This window comes from Pistacia vera, unplaced genomic scaffold, assembly GCF_008641045.1.
Source record: "Pistacia vera cultivar Batoury unplaced genomic scaffold, PisVer_v2 Contig127, whole genome shotgun sequence".
NCBI classification, from domain to species: domain Eukaryota; kingdom Viridiplantae; phylum Streptophyta; class Magnoliopsida; order Sapindales; family Anacardiaceae; genus Pistacia; species Pistacia vera.
The window spans coordinates 812,987-835,813 of NW_022195325.1; the positions used below are offsets into that span (position 1 = coordinate 812,987).

The following is a 22,827-nucleotide window of genomic DNA, read 5'->3' on the forward strand; positions in this document are numbered from 1 at the left end:
TTGGTTCTACTTTTGTTGCCTCTTTACCATCTCTTTGATTCTACTTTTGCCGCCCATACCCCATTAAAGGTAACTTTTTATTTTTTATTTTTATGTCAAAGCTCATTCTTTTATAGATGGTATTTCAATTTATTGTTTGATTCAATCCGTTTCTTCACAACATTTGCTTTATTTGTTTAAGCATCTGTTGTTAGTAACGTTCCTAAATGGGTGGCTTTAACTTCATAATTGTCTTCTCTTTCATCTGACATTACAATGGGTATATTATTGCAATGAATATTTTAAATTCGTTATTGTTACTAATAAACGAATGGTGTTTGATTTTATTTTTGTCTTCTCTTTCATCTAACATTACCATTTTCCCTAAAACTTTTGTTTAACCGCTATTTCACTCATTTGTACAAACCCATAGTTGACCTGCTTTCGGCACTAGAACAACAGTTCTAGTTTCTACTACTCTCGTTCAGTAGACACGACTCGCTCACTGACTCTGGTGCTTATTTCGTGCCTATTTCGAGGAGTTTGTTAACTTCGATGGTTTTGGCAAGGCGTACCCAAACACCCAAATGTGCGGTGTTTAGAAAAATATAGAAACGAACCTAATCAAGAACTGAACAGTTTTTCGTTTACCTGGGAAACCGTTCGATTGTGGTCTACAAAAATACAAAAAACTGAATTTCCAATTTTAAAAAACAAAAATTAAAAAGTAAACAATTTTCCTTAAAATTTAAAAAGTAAACAAATTGAAAAGTCCCTAAATCCTTAAATTAAAGAAAAACAAAATCCTAAACCGGTTTTAGGGCAACATAAAAAAAAAAAAAAAAAAAGTAAGCAATTTTACACAAAAGTTTTTGAAATTTAAAATTAAAAACAAATTAAAAAGTAATAAACCCACTTATACAAAATCCCCAAACTAATTTTACCCTAAAACGCAAAACATCTCCATTCTCCACTCCATTCGCACCTTTTCTCCATTTTCCCACACCACATAACACATACAAAACCCTACTGCTTTACTTCGAACCCAGAAAAAGAAGGCAGAGAGTTTTTAGAGATTAAAAATAGGTGATGAATCTTAAAGATTGGTGTGCGTATTCTACACACGGCTCTCCCTCTCTCTCTCTCTCTTCTCATCGGCCTCCGTTCAGCAGATCTTGTCATTATAATCATTACAATGGCATCATGTTACCAGCGGTTCACTGCCGGTCCCGCCGGTCACACACTACTCTACTTGAATCACGAAAACCTTCACGTACGGCGATGATTTCATGCCTCTTACGCCATCAGAGAAATCAACGGCCATGGTTTGTCCTGAAATCGCTGAAACAACGTTCGAATTTGTACATGGTGGGGGTGGGGGGGAGTGTGGGAGAGATCGGCGGTGCAGAAGAGGAAGGCGGGGACGTGGTCGTACGCGGTGGAGAAAAGGAGGAGTAAAGATGAAAGGAGTAGGAGGTGGAAGTGGTGGTGGCAGCGGCGGGTACGGTGGTCCTGGGTATTAGAAATCGAGTGTTGTATAAACAGGCTTGTTCCTCTGAATCATTACCCTACCTTCTCTTGCTCAGCTTGCTACTTTGGGTACCTAATAATTTATTTCTCTCTTTACTATTTTTATTCATTAGTGTTCCGTCAATTTTTTTTTTTAATTGATTTGTATAGTATGAGTTTTATTTAATATTCAAGAAGAGAATTTATTTTTTTATGTATTTCTCATTTTCAGTTTTATTTTATATTATCCCTTGAAAATCTCATTTTTTCTTCCTTGTTGCATTAGGAATCTTCCACAACCCATATTGGAATAGTTATTCAGGTTGTTTTTCATTCTTTCTCATTGTTTATGTGGTGAATTCAAGAAACTTTGTTGGAGGTTGTCAGTACAAGTTAATGAATCCTAAAGGCAGGAGGTGCTGATATTGTTGAAACCATGGATTAGCTGTTATATATCCAAAATTAAACATATTGGATGTTGGTGATAGTCAAATTATTAAAGATGATAGGAGCATTGTGAAGGTGGTTTTAGAGGTTTTTTTTTTCTTGGAAAAGCTTTAGAGGAAGGATTGTTAGAATAAGGTTTACTGTGGAGTGCTCTGGATGGACGCAAGGCAAATTAGCTGGAGAGAGCATTTGAGGAGGAAATAGAAAAGGCAAGTTGAATCTTGCAAAAGTTATTTTTGATTTGATGGATGGTAAATGGTTTATTTCATATGGATTGATAAATGCATGACTAGTGAAACTTTTAGTTCTGCAAGGGGGTTGAACCTCGACCTTTACAGTAACCTTTCTGTAACGGATAATATCAAAAATATTAAAAAAAAATTCTATATAAATTCTGAATTCATTTGGAGAGTGAGTTCTGCTTTAATTTTTCAATTTTACTTACTGCAATTGATAAGCTATATATTTGAAAATACTATTATGTGTTTGATTCCTTGACTGTTGTATATTCTCTTTATAGAACTATTAACTACATATGTGTTATGTTGTTTCTGGAACACATAGGTTCAAGAAATACAAATCATGATCCTTAAGCATGACCACTGTTTTGAAGTGATGTGAGTACCCTGCTAGCAACTAGATAGCTTGGTGTACAAAAAATGTCTTAGATTGGTTTAGAATATGGTTAAACTGAAGTTGAAAATAACCATTGGAAGATTGGAAGCAATGTAGACCCTTCATCGCTAGAATTTAAAAAAGGTTTCATCATTTTGTGGGTAAATTGGGTGAATAATACTTTTTGTTTTTCGGATGTGCTGGTCTTGAGAAAGTGTGGGATGTGAAACCTTTGGTTATGGGAAAGAGATTATGAGTGTTTTGCACGCTTAAATCTGGATGGCCACTTATTAGGGAGTGGGTAAGCAATCTTTAGCATCTAAGACCCAAAAAGTAAAAAGGTTTCAGTTCCAAATGCTAATTAACTCTTTACTTTACAGCAAAAAAAACTCATGGCAGCTTGCCCATCCCTCTGCGACAGCAGAGGAATGCCTTGGTGGACGAAGCAAACCTACTCAAAATCTATCTTGTTATTAGAAGTTTTACTCAAATCCTTTTAATTTTCAATACATAATTCTTCTACCATAGTCACTTTGTTCTAGTGATGCAACTGTCTTTGGTGTTACCACTGATTGTTTAAATTAGTTGTTATCATGGTTAAAGACAAGAGATTACATGTTTGTTGCCCTATCTTTAATGAATTTCTTGACCTTTGTTTTCTTCGCATTTTTAAGATAAAGGAATAACAATGTTTCAGGAAATATTGGTTGATAGAGCTGTTCATGCTACTGTTGGCGTTTTCTGCCTTCCGATTTTGGTGGTGAAAAGAACATTCATCCACATTGTTGGGATGACTTTACTCAAGCTATGCATGATTTCCTTCCAGTTGCTATGCGGACATTATAAACCTTCTCTGAAGGTGGTCGCTCTGGTTGGGATGATGTTGGTGGTGGTCTTAATGACATTCAGAATGCGATCAAGAGGTATTATTTCTTTACTTCTGATCTTCTTAGAAATGCAAGGCTAATAGAACTCTTTGAACTCATAACATTTGATATTTTATTGCTTCCTTGAGTTGATAGTTAATTGGACTTTGAAGTAACCCTATTGGAGTGTACATTGTACGCTTTAGATTTTAAGCTTGAAAAATCAGTTCATAAAGTTGAATACTCATTGAAAAATCTTTGATGATAAACAGTGCATTCAGTCTCTTCTAACATCTGACATTTAAATATAAAAGTTCCTATTTTTGGAGCTAATTTTTTAGTGTGTCCTGTGTAATGTACAAAATGCAAGAGCTAGATGCTTCTAGCTTCCAAGTTGATGAGCAACTATTATGAAAGTTTTGCTAGACGCAAGGGCTGGTTCAATAGTCCTACTTTTATCTACAAGATGTCACTGGTTTAAATCCTCTTGGAACCACATATTTAAGATATTATATCTGTAGGTTTCCTAACAACTAAAGGTTGTTGTAAGTAGTTGGGGTCTGAAATTGGTGCTCATGCCGAGGGGTTTTTGGATTATAAAAAGGAAAAAACAAAATCCATTTGTCTTTGTATCATAACTGTTGCTAATTCTATATTAATTGTCAGATGATTGAATTGCCTTACAAGTTTCCAAATATCTTTGCCAAAGCTCCTTTACGTTCAAGGTAAATGTTCTCTTATATGGTCCTCTGGTTGCGGCAAAACTCACATTGTTGGTGCTGCTACTGCTGTGCTTGTCCTTTATGATTATATCAGTGAAAGGGCCTGAGGTTGAACAAATACATTGGTGCTTCTGAGCAAGCTGTAAGATGGCATTAAGCCTTTTCTTTATCTATATTCCATTAAATCTGTTCAATTGTATATTATTCTTGACATTTTGATGATACATAGTAACTAATCAGGTGTCTTAGAAATTCAGAAATTTCAATCCATTGTTCTCTGCTAATGTAATTGAGTAAATATGAAGCCTTTTATAGTGTTACTTTCTTATATATTCTATGATTTAGTTCTTTGTTTACTTGTGAAAGTTATTCTAGAATTGAGTTGTTCAGTCTAAAATGACTAAATTAACCACTAAATTTAGTCATCAAAAGATATATTCAGCCACTTATAAATAGTCACGAAAACTTATTGGATTACCATTCAGCGTCTAAAATGATAATAATAACTACTAAATTTTGGGCACCAAAAGATACATTTGGTCACTAATAAAATGTCGCAAAAACCTATTGGATTTCACATTAACGTCTAAAATAATTATATTTAACTACTAAATTTTGGTCACCAAAAGATACATTCGGTCACTATAAAATAGTCGTGAAAACAGTTTCGATTCTACATTCAGCGTCAAAAGTATAACAATTAACCACTAAATTTTGGTTACCAAAAGATACATTCATCGACTAATAAAATAGGTGCGAATACCTTTGATGAAATACCCTTACATCTTTGGCGTCTAATTTTTGTGGCATTCGCGACAAGTTATTAGACATTAAAATGTACATTTTGCAACTAATTGATTAGTCGCTATACAATTTTACCAAATTACCCTTGAACTTTAGCATCTAAGTTGGGGGACTAATATGACCAGCATTTAGCGGCTATTTTGCTAGTCGCAAAAAAAAAAACTTTTCGCATCTAAACCAAAATTAGATGCGCTATGAATCTTGGACCAGCCTACTGCAACTAAGGGGCGACTACCAAATTTAGAAGCTAAAAAAGCTTAGCGTCTAATGTGACTTTCTGTGTCTAATTTTGCAGATACAGAATGCTAGTTTTCTTGTAGTGGCGTTTGTCCTCACTGTGGGATCCCACCCACCGAAGGAAACATTGCAAAGCCTCCTAGCAAAAGGGGGAAGAAGAATGTTACTTCTTCGGTCAGGTAAGTTTTTGACATTAACTTCTGTAAACATCTAGTTGACACAAGATGTGGTTCTCACATGTGATTGAGGTAGGAACTGCGGTAGAGTAGATTGCTCGCCGAGGGAGAGGTACCTACCAGTTGAAATGAAGCACGTGCTGCTGCATTTGTTGTAGGATTATGCTGATTTAGCCGTGGACTTGTTCTTGGAACTTGTGGATTATTATGGTTTTTCTTCAGTTTTGTGAAGTTATATTTCTGTGTCCACGTAGGACAAATGAGAATATTAGTTTACAATGGATTATTGTCCTTGAGTATAAATAATATTCTTTATGAAACTATTTCATAATAATATGTTCGAAAAAAGACAACAAGGATAATCTCAAAATGAAAACTATGCCAACTTTGGCAAGTTGAGCTAAACATACTTAAGGAATGTGGGATAGTATCACAACTCACCCTCCTTATACATCTCAACCACATGGAGTGTCAGAAATGAGGAATATGACCTTACTGACATGGTTAGGTCCATGATGAGTTTTAGTGATTTACCTGCATCATTCTAGGGGTTATGCCCTAGAGACTGCGACTCACGTTTTGAACGGGTGCTGTCAAAGTCTATAGATAAGACTCATAGAACTATGGAGTGGGCGAAAGCCCAACTTGTCTTATCTAAGGATTTGGGTTGCGAAACTATGTTAAGAAATTGACTTCGAACAAGTTGGGCCTAAAATCTTGTAAATGTATATTGTGGGGTATCCAAAGGAGACCAAAGGAACTACTTCTACCACCCGAAAGAATGCAAAATTTTTGTTGCTCAATGGTGTCTTCTTAAAAAGGTATTTCTAAGAAGTACTAGTGGAAGATAAGTAGAACTCGATGAAGTTTTAGAACCACAAGATTACTAGACAAAGGACAGGATGATGTGCCACAGGAAGTGGTTGAGCATTATGAGGAGGATACTCCACAACTTGGGGATCAAATCAACCACCTCAGGTAGTACAGGAGCACGTAGATCTGGGAGAGGTAAGCCATGAGCGAGATACAGTATCTCATGACTCAACATGGTAACTACTAATCTACCAAGATGATGAACCCAGAACCTACGAAGATGCTATATCGGATCCAGATTCGTTAAATGGCTTGAAGCCATGAAATCTGAGATGGACTCCATGTACCAGAACCAAGTGTGGTCTTGTGGAACCACTTGAAGAGGTAAAACCTATAGGGTGTAAATGGTTCTAAGAAGAAGACTAACCTGGATGGCAACGTGCATACTTAAAAGCACGACTGGTTGCCAAAGGCTTCAAACAAATTCATGGCATTGACTATGAAGAAACCTTTTCATCGGTTGCCATGATTAAATCCATCCGGGTTATGCTTGCGATTGCTGCATATCATGACTATGAATTTTGGCAAATGGATGTCAAAACTGCTTTCCTGAATGGAAACCTTGGGAGGATATGTATATGACACAACCTGATGTTTTGTTATTGATAGTCAAGCTAATAAGGTATGCAAGTTGTAGAGATCCATTTATGGACTAAGCAAGCTTCAAGGAGCTAGAACATTCGTTTTGATAAAGCGTAAAAGAATTCGGTATTATCAAGAATGAAGATAAGCCTTGTGTTTACAAGAAAGTAAGTGGGAGCGCAGTAGTATTCCTAGTGTTGTGTCGATAACATACTTTTGATCGGGAATGATATACCAAACTTGCAGTCGGTAAAGACTTGGTTATCCAAGTGCTTCTCCATGAAGGACTTAGGGAAAGTAGGTGCATCCTTGGTATAAAGATCTATTGGATAGATCGCGTATGTTGCTCAAACTAAGTTAGAGTACATATACAAGGTACTGAACACATTTAGTATAGAAAAATCCAAGAAGGGATTTCTTTTGATGGCATATGGTGTCTATCTCTATAAGAGATGTGTCCTTAACCACACAATGAGAGTGATAGAATGAAGAGGATCCCACATGCTTCAGCAAGTGGATCCATCTTGTATGCTCAGATTGATATCTAATGTGCATTCAGATTGTAGCGGAACAACAGGCTCAAGTGAGCAATATGTTATGTACTAAGATGGATGTCTTATGTGCATTCAGCACTAGTAGAAGATATCAACTAAATCAAGTGAATGAAACTGGATGAGTGTCAATAGATATCTTAAGTACTTGAAAAAGACTTAAGAATATATATACTCTTGGATTATGGAGGAAAGATGAGCTCACTGTAAGAGAATACAGTGACGCTATTTCCAAATGGGAAAAGGATGATTGTTCGCAATTTAGGATTACACAATTTGTCTCAATGTAACTGCAGTGAGCTGGAAGAGCTCAAATCAATGTACTGCAGCGAATTATAAATTGATGCTAAGTGTATCGCATTTTAATGCTGTCGTGTAGGCGGTTTGGATCAAGAAGTTCATTACTAAACTTGAGTGGATTCCAAGCATTGCTAATCCAGTATAGTTGTACTGCGATAACAATGGAGCCATTGTTGTGGCTAAGGAATCACGGTCTCACTAGTAATCCAAACACTACTTAGTTGATTCAATTTGATCTGAAGGATCGATAAGAAATGGAAAGTGCGAATTGCAAAATACCTACTAACCCATTATTAAAGTTTCTGTTGTAGCAGAAGCATGATGGGCACTTGGGTCATTCAATGTTGAGAGCATGAATGAAGGCTATAGTGCAGGCACTTGGGTCATTCAATGTTGAGTGCATGAATGATTGGCTATAATGCAAGTGAGAGATTGTTGGAGTAGGTGCCCTAGAGCCAATCAATTATTGTAGAATTGACTCTTTGTAATAAGTTTCATTATCAATAATAAAATGCATTTTATCTATATCGCGTAAATCATTATTAATGCAATATGTATTGATATATGTCCTTGAATGGTAGAACCATGACGAGGGTATCAAGTGTTTCAATCTTGATAGTGAGAACCCTATGAGCACTATGGTGGCCATTCTAGAAACGTCCGTAGCCCCAGTGTTATTCTGAAGTAAGGGCACAGATAATACGGTAGGCTATCATAGTGTTGAAAGACCCTGTCGAAAGGCAGTGACTGATCTCACTTGTCAAGGTTGTTTGGTGACAACCTGGTGCAACACAAGGGTGCTTGTTGTAGGCGGATATAAACAGCAAGTTCATGGACGCACCCACTAGAGGATTCATATGGATAGTAACCCCAGTGTCTATGGAACAAATCTTCTAACGAATGGTGGTGCATGTGATCCTTAGACTTGAGATCATCAGAGCGCTTGTGGCACTGATTGGTGCGTTTGACACTATAACGCAATTATATTCAGAGCTATCAATACGGTGGTGATTGGCTGCATCAAAGAGTGTATCAAGACTATGGTGGATTGATAGAGGATTCATCACTTCAGGTATAGGAGAAGTTATCTCACTGCGCAATTCAATATATGGCAATGACACTAAAACTGTGGCCATAGTGGGATTGAGTTATTGCTCTATCCAGTTTATAATACAGATCATTGGTCCAGAAACTGAATACATATATCGAGAGTAACCGAAGGTTGACACTATTTCTACGCCTTCGTCTCGTCGAGATAACGTATGATGAAATAATCGAATTGTACGGTAACCATATCGTTGACAGGTAGCTACTTTGCTGAATCTGAATCTATCGGGCGGCCATGATGTCTTGCAGGGGCAATTTGGTCTGTGTATTAGTGAGACGATTAATTGGTGTTAATCAGATACTATACACTACCGGTAAGATGAGGAGCCTTGGGTCACACACATAGAAGAAATTTAAGACTTAGGAAGAAATAAGGGTGTTTCGTCTTTTAAGGCGAAAGGATATTTTGGTAATTTTACAGTGCAATTAATTTGCTGAGGTCGTAGCCTTTATTTAATTAGTGAGATTACGTTTAAATATGTGTTTGCATATATTAATTAAATCATCATTATTGTTAAATGTTAATACATAGATTAAATATATATTATTGATTTTAATTGAGATAATGATGAAATAAAAATAAAATATCTAATTGGAAGTGTTTGGTAACATGGGTGTGGGTTGAAGCCCAAGCCTATTCCATATGGGAATAGGGCATTAAAATTACTATAAAAGAAAAATGTTATTTGGTTGAAAGAGTGTGATATTCATTAGTTCATTTCTCTTTGAAAAGCAAAAACACACATTCCCATTTACAATCCCATGGCAGTATTCCATTTTACCCAAAATCAATTCATTTTGATTTTTCTTCTTTAATCTTAAAGCTAAGGAGGATCTAGCAAATCCTCCTTAGTTCTTTGTGATTGTCTTCGTGGGGACTATGTGGGTTCGATCCTACACTTGGTCGGTAGCAAAAACGTCATTGACAACTGGAGGAGCCTAAACATGCGTATGTTTTTCAAATTCATGATTAACCTTTTGTGCAGATTTTACTAATAAAATGTAAAATTATACCCTTGATCTTGGCTCAGTAAACGAACCTTGTATTATATTTTTTTTTGTTTCCGCTGCGTATATGGATCGTTTTAACAAAATTCAGCATCAGAAAAGATTTTACCTAAAGCAAAACTCCATTAGTGATATCACACAATCTGTCATGAAAATCAATAATAGTTTTTCTTATTGCATAACAAGATTTTCATAGTCCATGATTAATCTTCTAAGCCTGGTCTTTTCACATTCGATTCCATAATTTTTAACTTGGAGTTTATCCCATGCATCCTTAGTTGTTTCACAATTAGCAATGTTTTCATTTGACCTATACTAACAGCATTAAAATGGCGTGAAGTGCTTTAGAATTAAAATTATACTCTTTTAACTCAGCAGTGGTCCATTAATCAAGAGCCTTTCCTGTACTTCCACTACGTCATCAGTTTTAGGTTCTTGCCAACCAACAACAGCATTCCAAGCCTTCTCATCAATGGATTTTAAAAAACACGCATCATAGGTCTCCAAAAGTTATAGTTGGCTCCCTCCAATAAGGGTGTTTATTGGTAGATCCTCTTCACCGAAACAACTCATGATAAACACATAGTTAGTATGGTCACAAAAGACTGCGGTGGTCACCCACAAGTTCATAAGATAAGGGGACTACACACATAGAGGTGGTCGCAAAGTTCAACACCGGTGTAGTCAAATAGCTCCAAAGTGGTCACAAGTCTAGAGCAAACAAATCGTAGAAAAAACATGAAAAACAGCCAGGACAAAAACAAATCTAAAATGCAATAAGAACCAATCAACAAGCAAGGATCAACTAAAATAACTTTCCAAAACAAGCTCTAAAACAATAAAATTTAAAAAACCATTGAAAATTTTAATTACTTTACCAAGTGAATTAAACCTCAGTGAAAAGGGTTGCTAAGTTGATTTTGGTGTCCATTAATCACAAACATAAATCAATCAAATATGAACCAAAATAAGAAGCACCAGGTTTTTACATGGCTTGGCAAAATGCCGACATCCATGGGACCAAGTCTAGAATGAAGGTAATCCACTATGGTATACTTTTCAGTTTAATTATAAAGCCAAAGATTAAGCCTCAATTGTAAGAACACCCCCTGTTTTACAACACTTCAATCTCTACCCTTTAGTCAAACTATGTACTACCACAGCCAGCTGCAAGTACACGAAACCACCTAGTTAGCCTTTGAGATCCTCTCAAGGTACAACAATGAAGATCCATTTCGGTTGAACAAGCTTAAAAAGCTCCAAGCATCAACTACGTAACCAAACGTAGAGAGCAAGGACAAATACTAAGGACTTTGAAGAAGGTATTTGTAAGCTTACCTAAGCATAGAAACCTGATAAAAACAAAAAAAACTTTAGAAATATTCAAAGTACTTTCAAGGAAATAATCAGACTTCAAAAGAAATTGCATTGGAAAAGAGTTTACATAAAGAAAATCCGGCCAATGCAAAAGGATGGGTGGTGGCTAACAAGAAACTTTACGGATTCAACTTTATGAAAAGTTTATTCCATTTCTCTTGGGACCACAATCACTGAAGATAAACTTTCCAGCTCATTGTGTAACAAATTGACAAGTGTTATTGACCACGGCAATATCTCATAAAGAGAATAATGACAGCTCATGGAATATTGAAATACAATACATGTTTTAAAAAAAATATCTGCCAGATGCTTCGTGACCACTCTGAGTCTAATGTGCTCACACGATGTAACAGAAAAACAACTTAATTGAAAGTGGTCACTTTGACAGATGGTCATCACACTGGAAATTTAAAAAACGATTATGCTAAAGACCAAGTGAGGTGTTCATACCATGCCTTATGTTACCACACTAGATTCATAAGTTGACAAATAACTTACAAACATAAAAGACTTGTGGCAAACAAAAAGAACAATATCTACAACAAAAACAAAAATAATAAATAAAAAAGAACAACATAGTCCTTGGATAATTAATTTAACATGAGCTTATTAGTTAAGAGAAACCCAACAAGAAAAAATCACTTACCTTCCCAACTTTATTGGAAATCACACTCAGAGGACAACTATTGTTATTTTAATTAAATTCCACACAGAAGTATTAAGAAATACATTACTCATACATCCTAAACCTAACCTTGTCAGATATCGGTTAGATTTTGAAAGGCAAAGCTATCATTTAATATCTTTTTTACTTAAACAAAATCTAACCTAATGAGTCAAACCTTTCACGTTCACTTTCTTTCACTCTCACCCCCAACATTCAAACCTTAACACTTATTTTCTCTCACTCAAATCCCAACCTCCGTTTGGCACCTAGCAACCCAAACATAACTTTTTGCAAGGCAGTGACCTTGCTTGAGGATGTTTCTGCCTCGCAAAGCTACCACTACCTCACAAGGCTACGACCTCACTAGAGGTTGCCCCCCACAATGTTATGGCCGCATTGAAGATCACCACTGTCTTGCAATGCTACGACCTTTCTTGAAGTTGGGGATTGGCAATAGGGGTGGATGTGGGTTAGGGTTTAAGTCAATTTGGTAAGTTCACTAAGTTTTAGGGGGCTTTGATACTTTTGTTTATTAGCATAGATAAATTGTTATTTAATTTCAATTTAGGAGCAAAATCGATAATTCTCACTCAAGATATAACAAAAGTCCGACAATGTTACATTTAAGGGACTGAGTGATGTTTTTCTAAATAGTTTTTGGGGGAGTTTGATTAAAATGGCAATAGTTGTCATCTCAATAAATATTTCCTATAAAGTTAGAGAGGTAAATACGTAATTTTTGCCCGAAACCTAACTCATAAGTTACAATAAATTTTTAAATTTACTCAAACACAATAATCTCTTTAATACCAAAACCACAAAATAATTAAAAGTTCCACAAACCATGAGATATTTAACATTATTTTTGAAAAAAGAAATTAAAATACACAGTAACTTGAACAATGCATTTTGCAGTCCATATATATTAAATCTACTATAACGATTCCTACTTATCTTAAATTATTTCATACATCACCCCAATTTCTTTATCCTTTATTTGGGAGATTATCGTACACTACCCTTAAGGTTTCCAAATTTATCATTCGGATAAAAACTTTCGCACTTATTATCAAGTGGACCCTCAAAGTTTGAAAAATGTATCATAGATACCCTTTTGCGTTATCAAATGAACTCTCAAAGTTTAAAAGTTTTGTCATAGATTTCCCATTGCCCTAATCCTATCACATTGTCGTTACATTTCAAATCGCTTTCTTATAAGACCAAAGTTATTATTTCACTCATATATTACGAACTACAACATAATGAAGTTAGGGCAAAAGGGTATCCATAATACAATTTTGAAACATTGAGGGTTTATTTAATAAAAAGTGCAAAAGTTATCATCCGAATAATAAATTTGTAAACCCGAAGGTTGCGCTTGGTTTGGGGTCAAATAGGATTACTCCGATAATCTTTCTTTAATTTTCAAGATTCCCTTTTTTGTTAATGAAGTAATAAAATATTACGGTAATCTTTCATTATAAATATTGTTTATTGTTTGTAAAATAGGGGGTAATCAGATTACCACTCAAGGGGTAGAATTAAAAGATTATCAAGGTAGTCTTAATTTTATACCTATTTTTCCCTTAATTAAATACCATTCTGGACACAATTACCCTCAAATGTCTACCACATAACAATTACCCAAAATCCCCTATATTTGAGAATTTAGCTAAAACACCCTAACCACAAAACAGATTAAAAGTTAACAAAATATCCCCAGCCAGCCAAGACCACTGCCAGTCGCTGGTAGAAATTGCAATATTGCTGCACGATCGGCGGGATCTGACCAGTTGTGTGTCGATATCGCTGTTTTCGACCAAATCCATGATGATCTAGCAATTTTTGGCCTTCAATCTAGCCGAAAACAGTCAGATCAACGTTGATGTAGTTGGAAACAGCCAAATCATCATGGATCTAGCCATTTCTGGCCTTTAGTTTGGCCGAAAACAACCAAAAAGGCACACGGTTGGCTAGATCCCAATGGTATTGCATCATTTCAGTGCACGACTGGCCAGTCGTGCGCTGAAATGATGCAATACCATTGGGATCTAGCCAACCGCCAGTCGTGCACTGTTCCAATGACTTTTGGCAGCAGTTGGTGGTGGTGACCGACGGGCGACAGTCGTCTACAGTGGCTAGAGGTATTTTTCAAATTTTAAACTTTTGTTATTATGGTGTTTCAGCTAAATTCTCAAATGTAGAAGGTTAAAAGAAATTTTTTTATATAATAAATGAAAAAAAATTAAATAATAATATAATAATAGGTTCTGGTGGTGTCTTGCTTTTAGGGCCTGTTGATGGTTTTTGCAAACCTTGATGCTGGGTAAAGGTGTGTAGGTGGGAGATGGGTGGGGGGGGTGGGGATCTTGGTGTTGGCGGTTTGGGGCTGTTGTGGGGTGTAGGGTCCTTTTTTCTTTTTTTGGGTGCAACTGGTTCTCTTTGCTTGGTGCTGCATTGATGTGTGCATGGCCAGTGTTTAGGCTTTTGCTATTGGGTTGTTTCCTTGCTTTTGGTCTCGTGCAGGTTGTGCCTTATGGCTGGGAATGGATTTGTGGTTGTTTGCTCCTCTCTTGATTGTATAACATCATTGTATAGCCTCCTTGGGCCTTTTTTGTCATCCTTGGGACAGGATTTGGTTGTGTAAAGGATGCTATTTTCCTGGGTCCTTTTGTTTCTATTTTGTTTAGGCGTAGTCCCTTTTTTTATAAGGTCGTGCATTATCGAGTCCATCTTGTCCATGTTGTAATTCTTTATTCTTTATTAAATTACCAGTTACTCAAAAAAAATAATAATAATAATAATGGGTGCGTTTAGTTTATTATTTTGGATAGGATTTTGAGAATAATATTGGGTAGTTGAATAGGGGAGTACTACGAGGTAAAATTTAAAAATTTCTAAAAAAACCCCTAGGTTTGCTAATATAATTAAACACCCCAACATGTAAAATGATAAAAACACCCCCACCACTCGCAATGCCAGATTTCGGCCACCACCGTCAGAATCTGGCAGGAAAATTGGGTTACGACACAGACCGGTCGGATCTATATCATAACGCATCGATATGGCCTTTTTCGACCAGATCCACCATGGATCTGGCTAGAAAAGGCCAGATGTACGGCCAGATGTGGCCGTCGATGGCCGGAAAAGGCTAAAAAAGTCCATCTTTGCGACGGCCAAATCTGTGAACTGCCGGCAAGTTCTGGTTGTGGTGTAGGCCGTTGTACAGATTCTGGCTACCACCGACGGTGGTTGTTGGAATCTGGCAAGTATGGGTTGATGGGGTTTTTTTGTTAATTTTTAAACTTTTTAGGGGGTATTTGAAATTAATAAACTTAAGGGGTCTAAAAGTAATTTAAAAAAATATAGTAATATTTCTGGAATAATGTGCCAAACAATATTTGGAGAATAGGATTGTGAATATGGGTAGAAATAATAAGCCAAACGCACCCTAAAAGGGAAGGGCAACTAAGCAAAAGTCTATGTCGATAATATTTTATTCTTCTCAACCAAACATTTTAATTATTTATACCCATTAATCTAACCAAATATATTAATATAGCATTCTCCTATAATCTTCAAGGTAATCTATTTCAGTGGTAATCCTACATTTTTAGTAATAAAACATTCTCCATGTCAAACGCACCCTTAAGGTTTCCAAATTTATCATTTGGATAACAACTTTCTCACTTTTTATCAAGTGGACCCTCAAAGTTTGCAAAATGTATCATAGATACCCTTTTGCGTTATCAAATGGACCCTCGAAGTTTAAAAAATTCATCATAGATTTCCCTGTGCCCTAATCCCATCACATTGTTGTTACGTTTGCAAATCACTTTCTTATAGGACCAAAGCTATCAGTTTACCCCAACACTATTTGATATTACCAAAGTTACCATTTCACTCATATATTACAAACGACAACATAACAAAGTTAGGGCAAAAGGGTATCCATGATACAATTTTGAAGTTAGGGCAAAGTGGGAGGCATACTTGTGCGGATGCTACTCCAAAGCTTGCTGGCTTTGTTGCTGCCTCCCACTTTGCTGTAGGGTAAGAATTTCTGCAATAATTTTTTATTTATTTATTTAAGGCTAAATCAATCTTCAATATCGTGAAAAATACAAAGTAATAGTAATTATTATTGATTATTTTATTCAATTTACTTCATCGGTGGATCACTTTCTAACAAGGGTAATGATAAAAAAGATATTGTAACAAGGTTAAATATTTGAGTTACATAGTTTTTCTTTCTTAGATTAATTCATTTAGTTGTATAAATTAAATTCATGTTAATGTATGGATGTAGAAATGTTGCTGCTATTTTTCTTGTTCTGTTGCTGAAGAATCAAAGCCAAAGAAGAAATGTTGCACGTGCAAGAAATCCAAGAAGCTAGTGAAAAAAGAGAAGGTTGACGATGAGATATCGGTAAAGTTCATCGAGAGAATTATATATATATTCCCTTTTTAACATGCTAAATCTGTTGGTAATATTATCAATATATGTTAAAACAAAAATACAAGGAGAAGAAGTTCGAGTCATTAGTTAGAAGATCTTGCTTCCACTAACTTACTTGGTTCATTGTGTTAAGTTGGTAGCTAAGTTTATCTCCGTGTCACACATATAAAATATTTATTAACACGTTACCGTCTTCATTTTTAATTTAAACAGTTCTACTAGTTAAATTTTAATGGATGTTATGTGACATTATGCCACAGGAGAACGGGCAGGAGGTGGAGAAGAAATCTGAGGCAAAGAAAGAAGAGTGCTCAGTATCTCTCAAAATGAATTGTGGGAAACGCAAATAATCAGAAATGCCAGAAGCTCCATAAAAACATGCCCTTAATTTCTCGTATAAAATTTAAAAAAAAAAAAATACGTAAGATTTGTAAATAGATTTTAATGTAAATTACTAAAATGCCTACATCCTATCAGAATTAAGATGAAAAACTTGGTTTGCTGCTGATCATACTCTTTGAAACCTTAGAGAATTATTATAAATAGTGAAATATGAGGGAGACGGATAATAATATCCTTAAAAAATTAAAAATTAAAAGAAAAATCTTGGAAAGAGTTTAGCTATGAGCAATCTAAAATAACAAAAATAATACTGTAAGAAAATGCGATTATGCAATTTATGAGGACGAACAAAGATAACACGTGTCATTTAAGTTTTTGTCAAATGTTTAACCTAATATTAATTATTTATTTATCTTGAAATTTGACGTAAAGTTGTTCTTTTAATCCAATAGTTAACGTTTAAAGTAAAAAAAAAAAAAATTAAAAATAAAAGTACCATTTAATATTGTCAAAAATAATCAAGTCTATGCAACTTTAGATTAATTTAATTTAATGATTCAAAAATTTTAATTTAAAAATGAGCAAACTTGCTTTTTAAGGAAATTGTATTTGACATGGTAGCTCTGAAATTGAGAAAATGAACAAATAAATAAATAATTCATTACATTTGTCCCGTTAAAGCAATTTTAGGTGAATAATTATATATAAATAATTAATTATTGAATATTGTTCTAAAATCATTTTCTAGTTAGGATGTGCTATATTGATTTGTGGTGATCATGAATATATATTATTAGAATATTATAACTGTTATAATTAGTTCAGTTTGTTTGTTAACTATGGTACAGTTAAATGTAATGCCATTGACCATAGTTAAGTAATCCCATTTAGTAAACCTCAGTTGTAGTTAGATTAGATATAAAAAGGGATTAAGGCTGCAAAGTTTAAGAGTTGACTTGAGCGATGAAATAAAGAACTACTCTCTGGTTAAGATGTTATGTTTAATTACCATTAGATTACTAATATAATATTTTACAACTCAAATCCAATGATATACGTTCTGACAAGAGAGTGACTCATACATACTTCAAAGTTATATCTTAAAATTAGAACTTACTAATAAATTTCCAAGTATTGCATTTGAATAACATATTAATCAAATGCGAAATTTAAGATATTATTTTAAATATATAACATTATTTCTAATTATTTTTAGTAATAAATAAATGGTAACTAATTATGAAATAAAAAGAAAAGCAAATAGTATATTTGGGATACGATTATGGTATGTCTTACCGCTGGATTAAATTAAATGTATAATATTTATGCTTATTCATGAGGATAAGCATAAATAAACAAATAAAAATATAGATATTTATTTATGCTTATCCTCATGAATGACTAAAGAAATTCCATGCAATTTACCAATCAACAATGGAAGTCAAATATAAACCCATCATAATTATGTCAAAAAAAATTTAAGAAAACGTGATATATTTGATTGAAATTTATTGAATAATTCAACTTGAAAACTTGATCACGAAGAGATTAATTTTCGCAATTGAATATTATTTGACGTGAAGCAACTTGCTGAAAAGGAAAAATCTAAGCTATGACTTTTGACTAATATGAAATTTGTGTAGCAACTTGTTGAAAATGAATAAAGTCAAACTTAAAAAAAATCATTTAAAAAGAATTAAGTGAGGAAATGACAAGAATTAAGATTTATGCATGCATGAAGAAGAAGAATTAAGAGTTATGCTTTAATGAATGAACAAGGGATGGTTTGATGGTAAAAGAACAAAGAGGTCTAACATGAGTTTCTGAGTTAGAGTCCTCACAGACACTAATAAGGGTAGCCACTGAGGAGATTTACCCGATCGTTCACTTCAGGGCCCTAAGAGATTAGTTGAGTTACGCGCAAGCTGGTCCGGACACTCCGATCACCAAAAAAAAAAAAGATTAAAATTTTTAATATAGAGAATTTTAACTGATTTTTTGTCATTGAATGTTATAAGTTAACAACTAACAATATTTTTTTCAAAATATAATGTTTTGTGAGATTTATTATTATTATTATTATTTATATTCTGGTCGGAACTGGCTATAGATAAAAAGTCAACATCGACGAATATGCATGAGAAAATAATTAAATTAAAAAACAAAAGAAATAAAAGAAGAGAAATAAATCCTGAAGTTGGTCAAAATTGTTATGCATGTCCTTTGAGATCAATTACCAAATCTAGATGCTTGAATTTTCTCCATTCGCCCCACAGAAAAACAAGACTTTGTAATCCAACGTTCACATTATTTTTCCGGAATTGAAACAGGCTAATCATTTTGAGTAATGCTACAGTTACCGAGAATAGTGCACCGAATCTGTACACCGAATAAAGTAACAAAATCTTAACCGTCGATTAATATTAAATTATAATTAATCGACGGTCAAAATTTCGTCATGTCATTCGATGTACAGATTCGGTGTACTACTTCCGGTGTCTCTATTATTTTCCAATCATTTTTTAGTACTATAAATAAAGGAGTTGTTCTGCCCTCTCATCCATACCAGTGTTTAACAATCTTCAGAAAATGAAGTCTCCAAGCTCTTCAACAATCTTCACATTATTTTCTTTTCTTTTTCTTTCATCGTTTCAAACCATAACTTTAGCCGACTCTCATCAGAATTTTCTTCAATGCCTTTCCCTTCATTCTGAGAACAATGCCACCTCCAATATTTCCCAAGTAATTTACACTGAAAACAACTCTTCATTCTCATCCATCCTGGAATTTTCCATCCGAAATTTCAGGTTCTCAACCCCGACAACCCCAAAACCTCTAGTCATCATTACACCATCGCAAGTTTCCCACATTCAAGAAGCCATTATTTGCTCCCAAAAACATGGAATTCAAATCAGAATCCGCAGCGGCGGCCATGACTATGAGGCTCTGTCTTATGTTTCCGATGTCCCTTTTGTGATCCTCGACCTCATATACCTCAGCGAGATCAGTATCGATGGTGAAAACAAAACAGCTTGGGTTCAATCCGGTGCAACAATTGGGCAACTTTACTACAGAATTGCCGAGAAAAGTAAAACTCTTGCGTTTCCTGCAGGAGTTTGCCCCACTGTTGGCGTTGGCGGGCATTTTAGCGGCGGAGGTTACGGTTTCTTGCTGCGGAAATTCGGCCTTGCTGCTGATAATGTAGTTGATGCTCTCTTGATTGACGTTAAGGGTCAATTGCTTGATCGAAAATCGATGGGAGAAGATCTGTTTTGGGCCATTCGGGGAGGCGGCGGAGCCAGCTTTGGAGTCATCCTGGCCTGGAAAATAAACCTGGTTACTGTTCCATCAACCTTAACTGTGTTCACAGTCCACCGAACCCTGGAACAAAACGCAACAAAGATTGTTGACAAATGGCAATACGTCGCGGACAAACTTCCTGAAGATTTATACATCAGACTTTACTTAACGAGATCGAATTCCAGTTCAGGGAGGACAACAATTCGAGCTACATTCGAGTGCTTGTTTCTTGGCGGGGTTGATTTTCTTGTTCCATTAATGCAACAGAGCCTCCCGGAGCTCGGATTGGAGAAATCAGATTGCATAGAAATGAGCTGGATCGATTCGATTCTCTACTTTGCAGGATTCCAGGGAGAATCCATGGATGTTTTGCTAAGCAGGACTCCGACCAGCTTCGATACTTTCAAAGCAAAATCAGACTATGTGAAGGAACCGATTCCTGAAACTGCGTTCGAAGGAGTATATGAAAGATTTTACGAGCAAGAGGCTGAGAGTGCGGTAATGATCTTCATTCCTTACGGTGGAATAATGAATGAGATTTCAGAATCCGAAACTCCATTTCCGCACAGAGCTGGAAACATTTACAAGATTCAGCACTTGGTGTATTGGCAAGGAGGAGGAGATGAAGAGGCAGAACGGCACATAAATTGGATAAGGAGGCTGTACAGTTACATGGCTCCATTTGTTTCGAAGAATCCTAGAGCAGCCTATATGAATTACAGGGATCTCGACGTTGGAACGAACAATAATAAAGGATACACAAGCTTCAAACAAGGCAGCGTTTGGGGTTTTAAATATTTTAAGAACAATTTCAACAGGCTGGTGCACGTGAAGACTATGGTTGATCCTGGAAATTTCTTCAGGAATGAACAAAGTATTCCACCAATTTATTCAAGGAAGAAGAAAGTTGATTAGAAGAAAACGGGATCATTAGTGGGGAAAGTTCTTGATCGCACCTAAGTAATGAAAATATGGTACAAGATCTTTTAAAACATAAATCAGGAGAAGATTGAAATTTAATTATGATTAATTTAAGCTAAAAATAATTTTTTATTTATCTATAAAGTTATGTAGATTCATGTGAAGCGATAAATAACTCTTTCTGCTTTGTAATGTTTTATGCATGAGTTTTCATGCATTGTCTGATAAAATTTATCTATTTATATAATTTATTATTTTTTCACTTCGTTTGTTTCCCATAATTTAGCGTTGGCTTTTCTCTCTTAAATCTTCCGGTTATTAACCATATATATAATAAATAAATAAGATAAATATCACATTAAGAGTATACAAAAGTAAGAGATTATTTAATTTGACCCTGAGAGATAATTAAGTCTTAAGCATGGCACTGATTTTAAGAAAGTATCAAAGACCTCCTCGGCCAAGCGTAGATGGACCTACATAATCACGAATGGGGGCTGGTGAGTGGTGACCCCACTCAAATTTTCATTAATTTGTTTATTTTTTTACTATTAACACCCTATATCTGTATCAATATTTCTATTTGAGTCCATTCATTTACATTTTCCCTATTTTAAGTTATGTTATTTTAGTTTACTCCCTCTAAAATTAATTTTTGGGTTTTTCAATTTTTTACGGGGTTTTTTAAGTAATTGAAAAAAATCTAATTTTTTTAAAAAATCACTGGAAGTCTTAAAACCTAACTATTTTTCAAGAGGCGAATGAAATCAACCCCATCATATAAACCTCATTTAGAATAATAAAATAAGAGTAATACTATTCTTCCCAAATGAAATCCCAAATTTTTCATCCTAAATTATGTGTTATCTTATATGGCGTTGACATATTATTTAACAATTCAACTCCTCGATTACAAATCCAAGTTACATAAGGGAACACATCGCTTGAAAATGAGAAATTTGGGATATCATTTGGGAAGAGTATTATTATTCGTAAAATAAATAAGTTTTAATTTAAAACTTGAGTCTTCGAGTCCAATGATGCAACTAGAGCCTTGACTTGAATTTGATCCGAGTCTTTTTCTTAAACCCAGATAAGACCACGTCCAGATCTTACTCAGTCAAGAATAACCTTCATTTGATAAAACAAGGTGATGTTCGCTTTTTTTTTTTTTAATTTAAAATTGAGTAGAATTGAATTGACTTAAAATCTGAAGTGTGTATAAACTATTCCAGACACCTTAATTAAAAAAAAAAAAAAAGTATTAAATTATTTGTTTTTCAAATAAAAAGATTTGAAAATCAACATTTTGACATATATGCCTATTTGATGTTTAATATATTATTATTATTATTACAATAAATTTTATGTAATATTATTTAAATAATATTTTAACTTTATAACCTTGAAAATGAGTATAACTAGTTGAATCAAAAAGTTTGAACGAAAGGATTAAAATGGACTATATATTGAGATATTTTTTATTCAAGTGAAGACTGAAGAGTAAAAAAAAAAATTGGGCTTTTCAATTCTCTTAAGTTTAGATAAAAAATCATTATTAAATGAAAAAAAAAAAAAACCCCCTAAATAATAATAGTTAAGTTAATATAAGACTAATCTAGTCATATTACTCTACACTCTACAGTTCTACCACAACTTGATGTTGACTTCCAAATTTGGAGCGAGCTTTTACAGGGCTTTCATTAATACATAGTTACACACAAATAGATGCAGTAATGTATTAATGTAAAACTTGAATAATTCTAATGTGAAAAATTGTAAATTAAAACACAAATTTTTAAAATATATTTGTAAAACTTTGACGCCTTATATTATAGTATATGAGATAATGGAGCTTCATACACTTCCGATCATGAATTATGTGACAATTAAAGAGTAACGCTACGTTAATTTATTTACAAGCAGGGACGAAGCCACAGTTTGAATTTTGAAGTGATCGAATATAAACAAATAAATACAAA

The 22,827-nt window shown here is 34.5% G+C and overlaps 1 protein-coding gene across 1 annotated transcript; it reads left to right on the forward strand.

Annotated features, from left to right (window-relative positions):
• Positions 1–19,213: 19,213 nt before the first annotated feature.
• Positions 19,214–20,921, forward strand: LOC116121675 (berberine bridge enzyme-like 18). Its single transcript, XM_031407612.1, has one exon. It carries the CDS (start codon positions 19,214–19,216, stop codon positions 20,837–20,839), a length of 1,626 nt encoding a protein of 541 aa, XP_031263472.1. The 3' UTR covers positions 20,840–20,921.
• Positions 20,922–22,827: the final 1,906 nt, after the last annotated feature.

What these genes read in the sequence shown, in the direction of transcription:
- LOC116121675 (XM_031407612.1), top strand. Translation starts at nt 19,214, where the DNA reads ATGAAGTCTCCAAGCTCTTCAACAATCTTCACATTATTTTCTTTTCTT.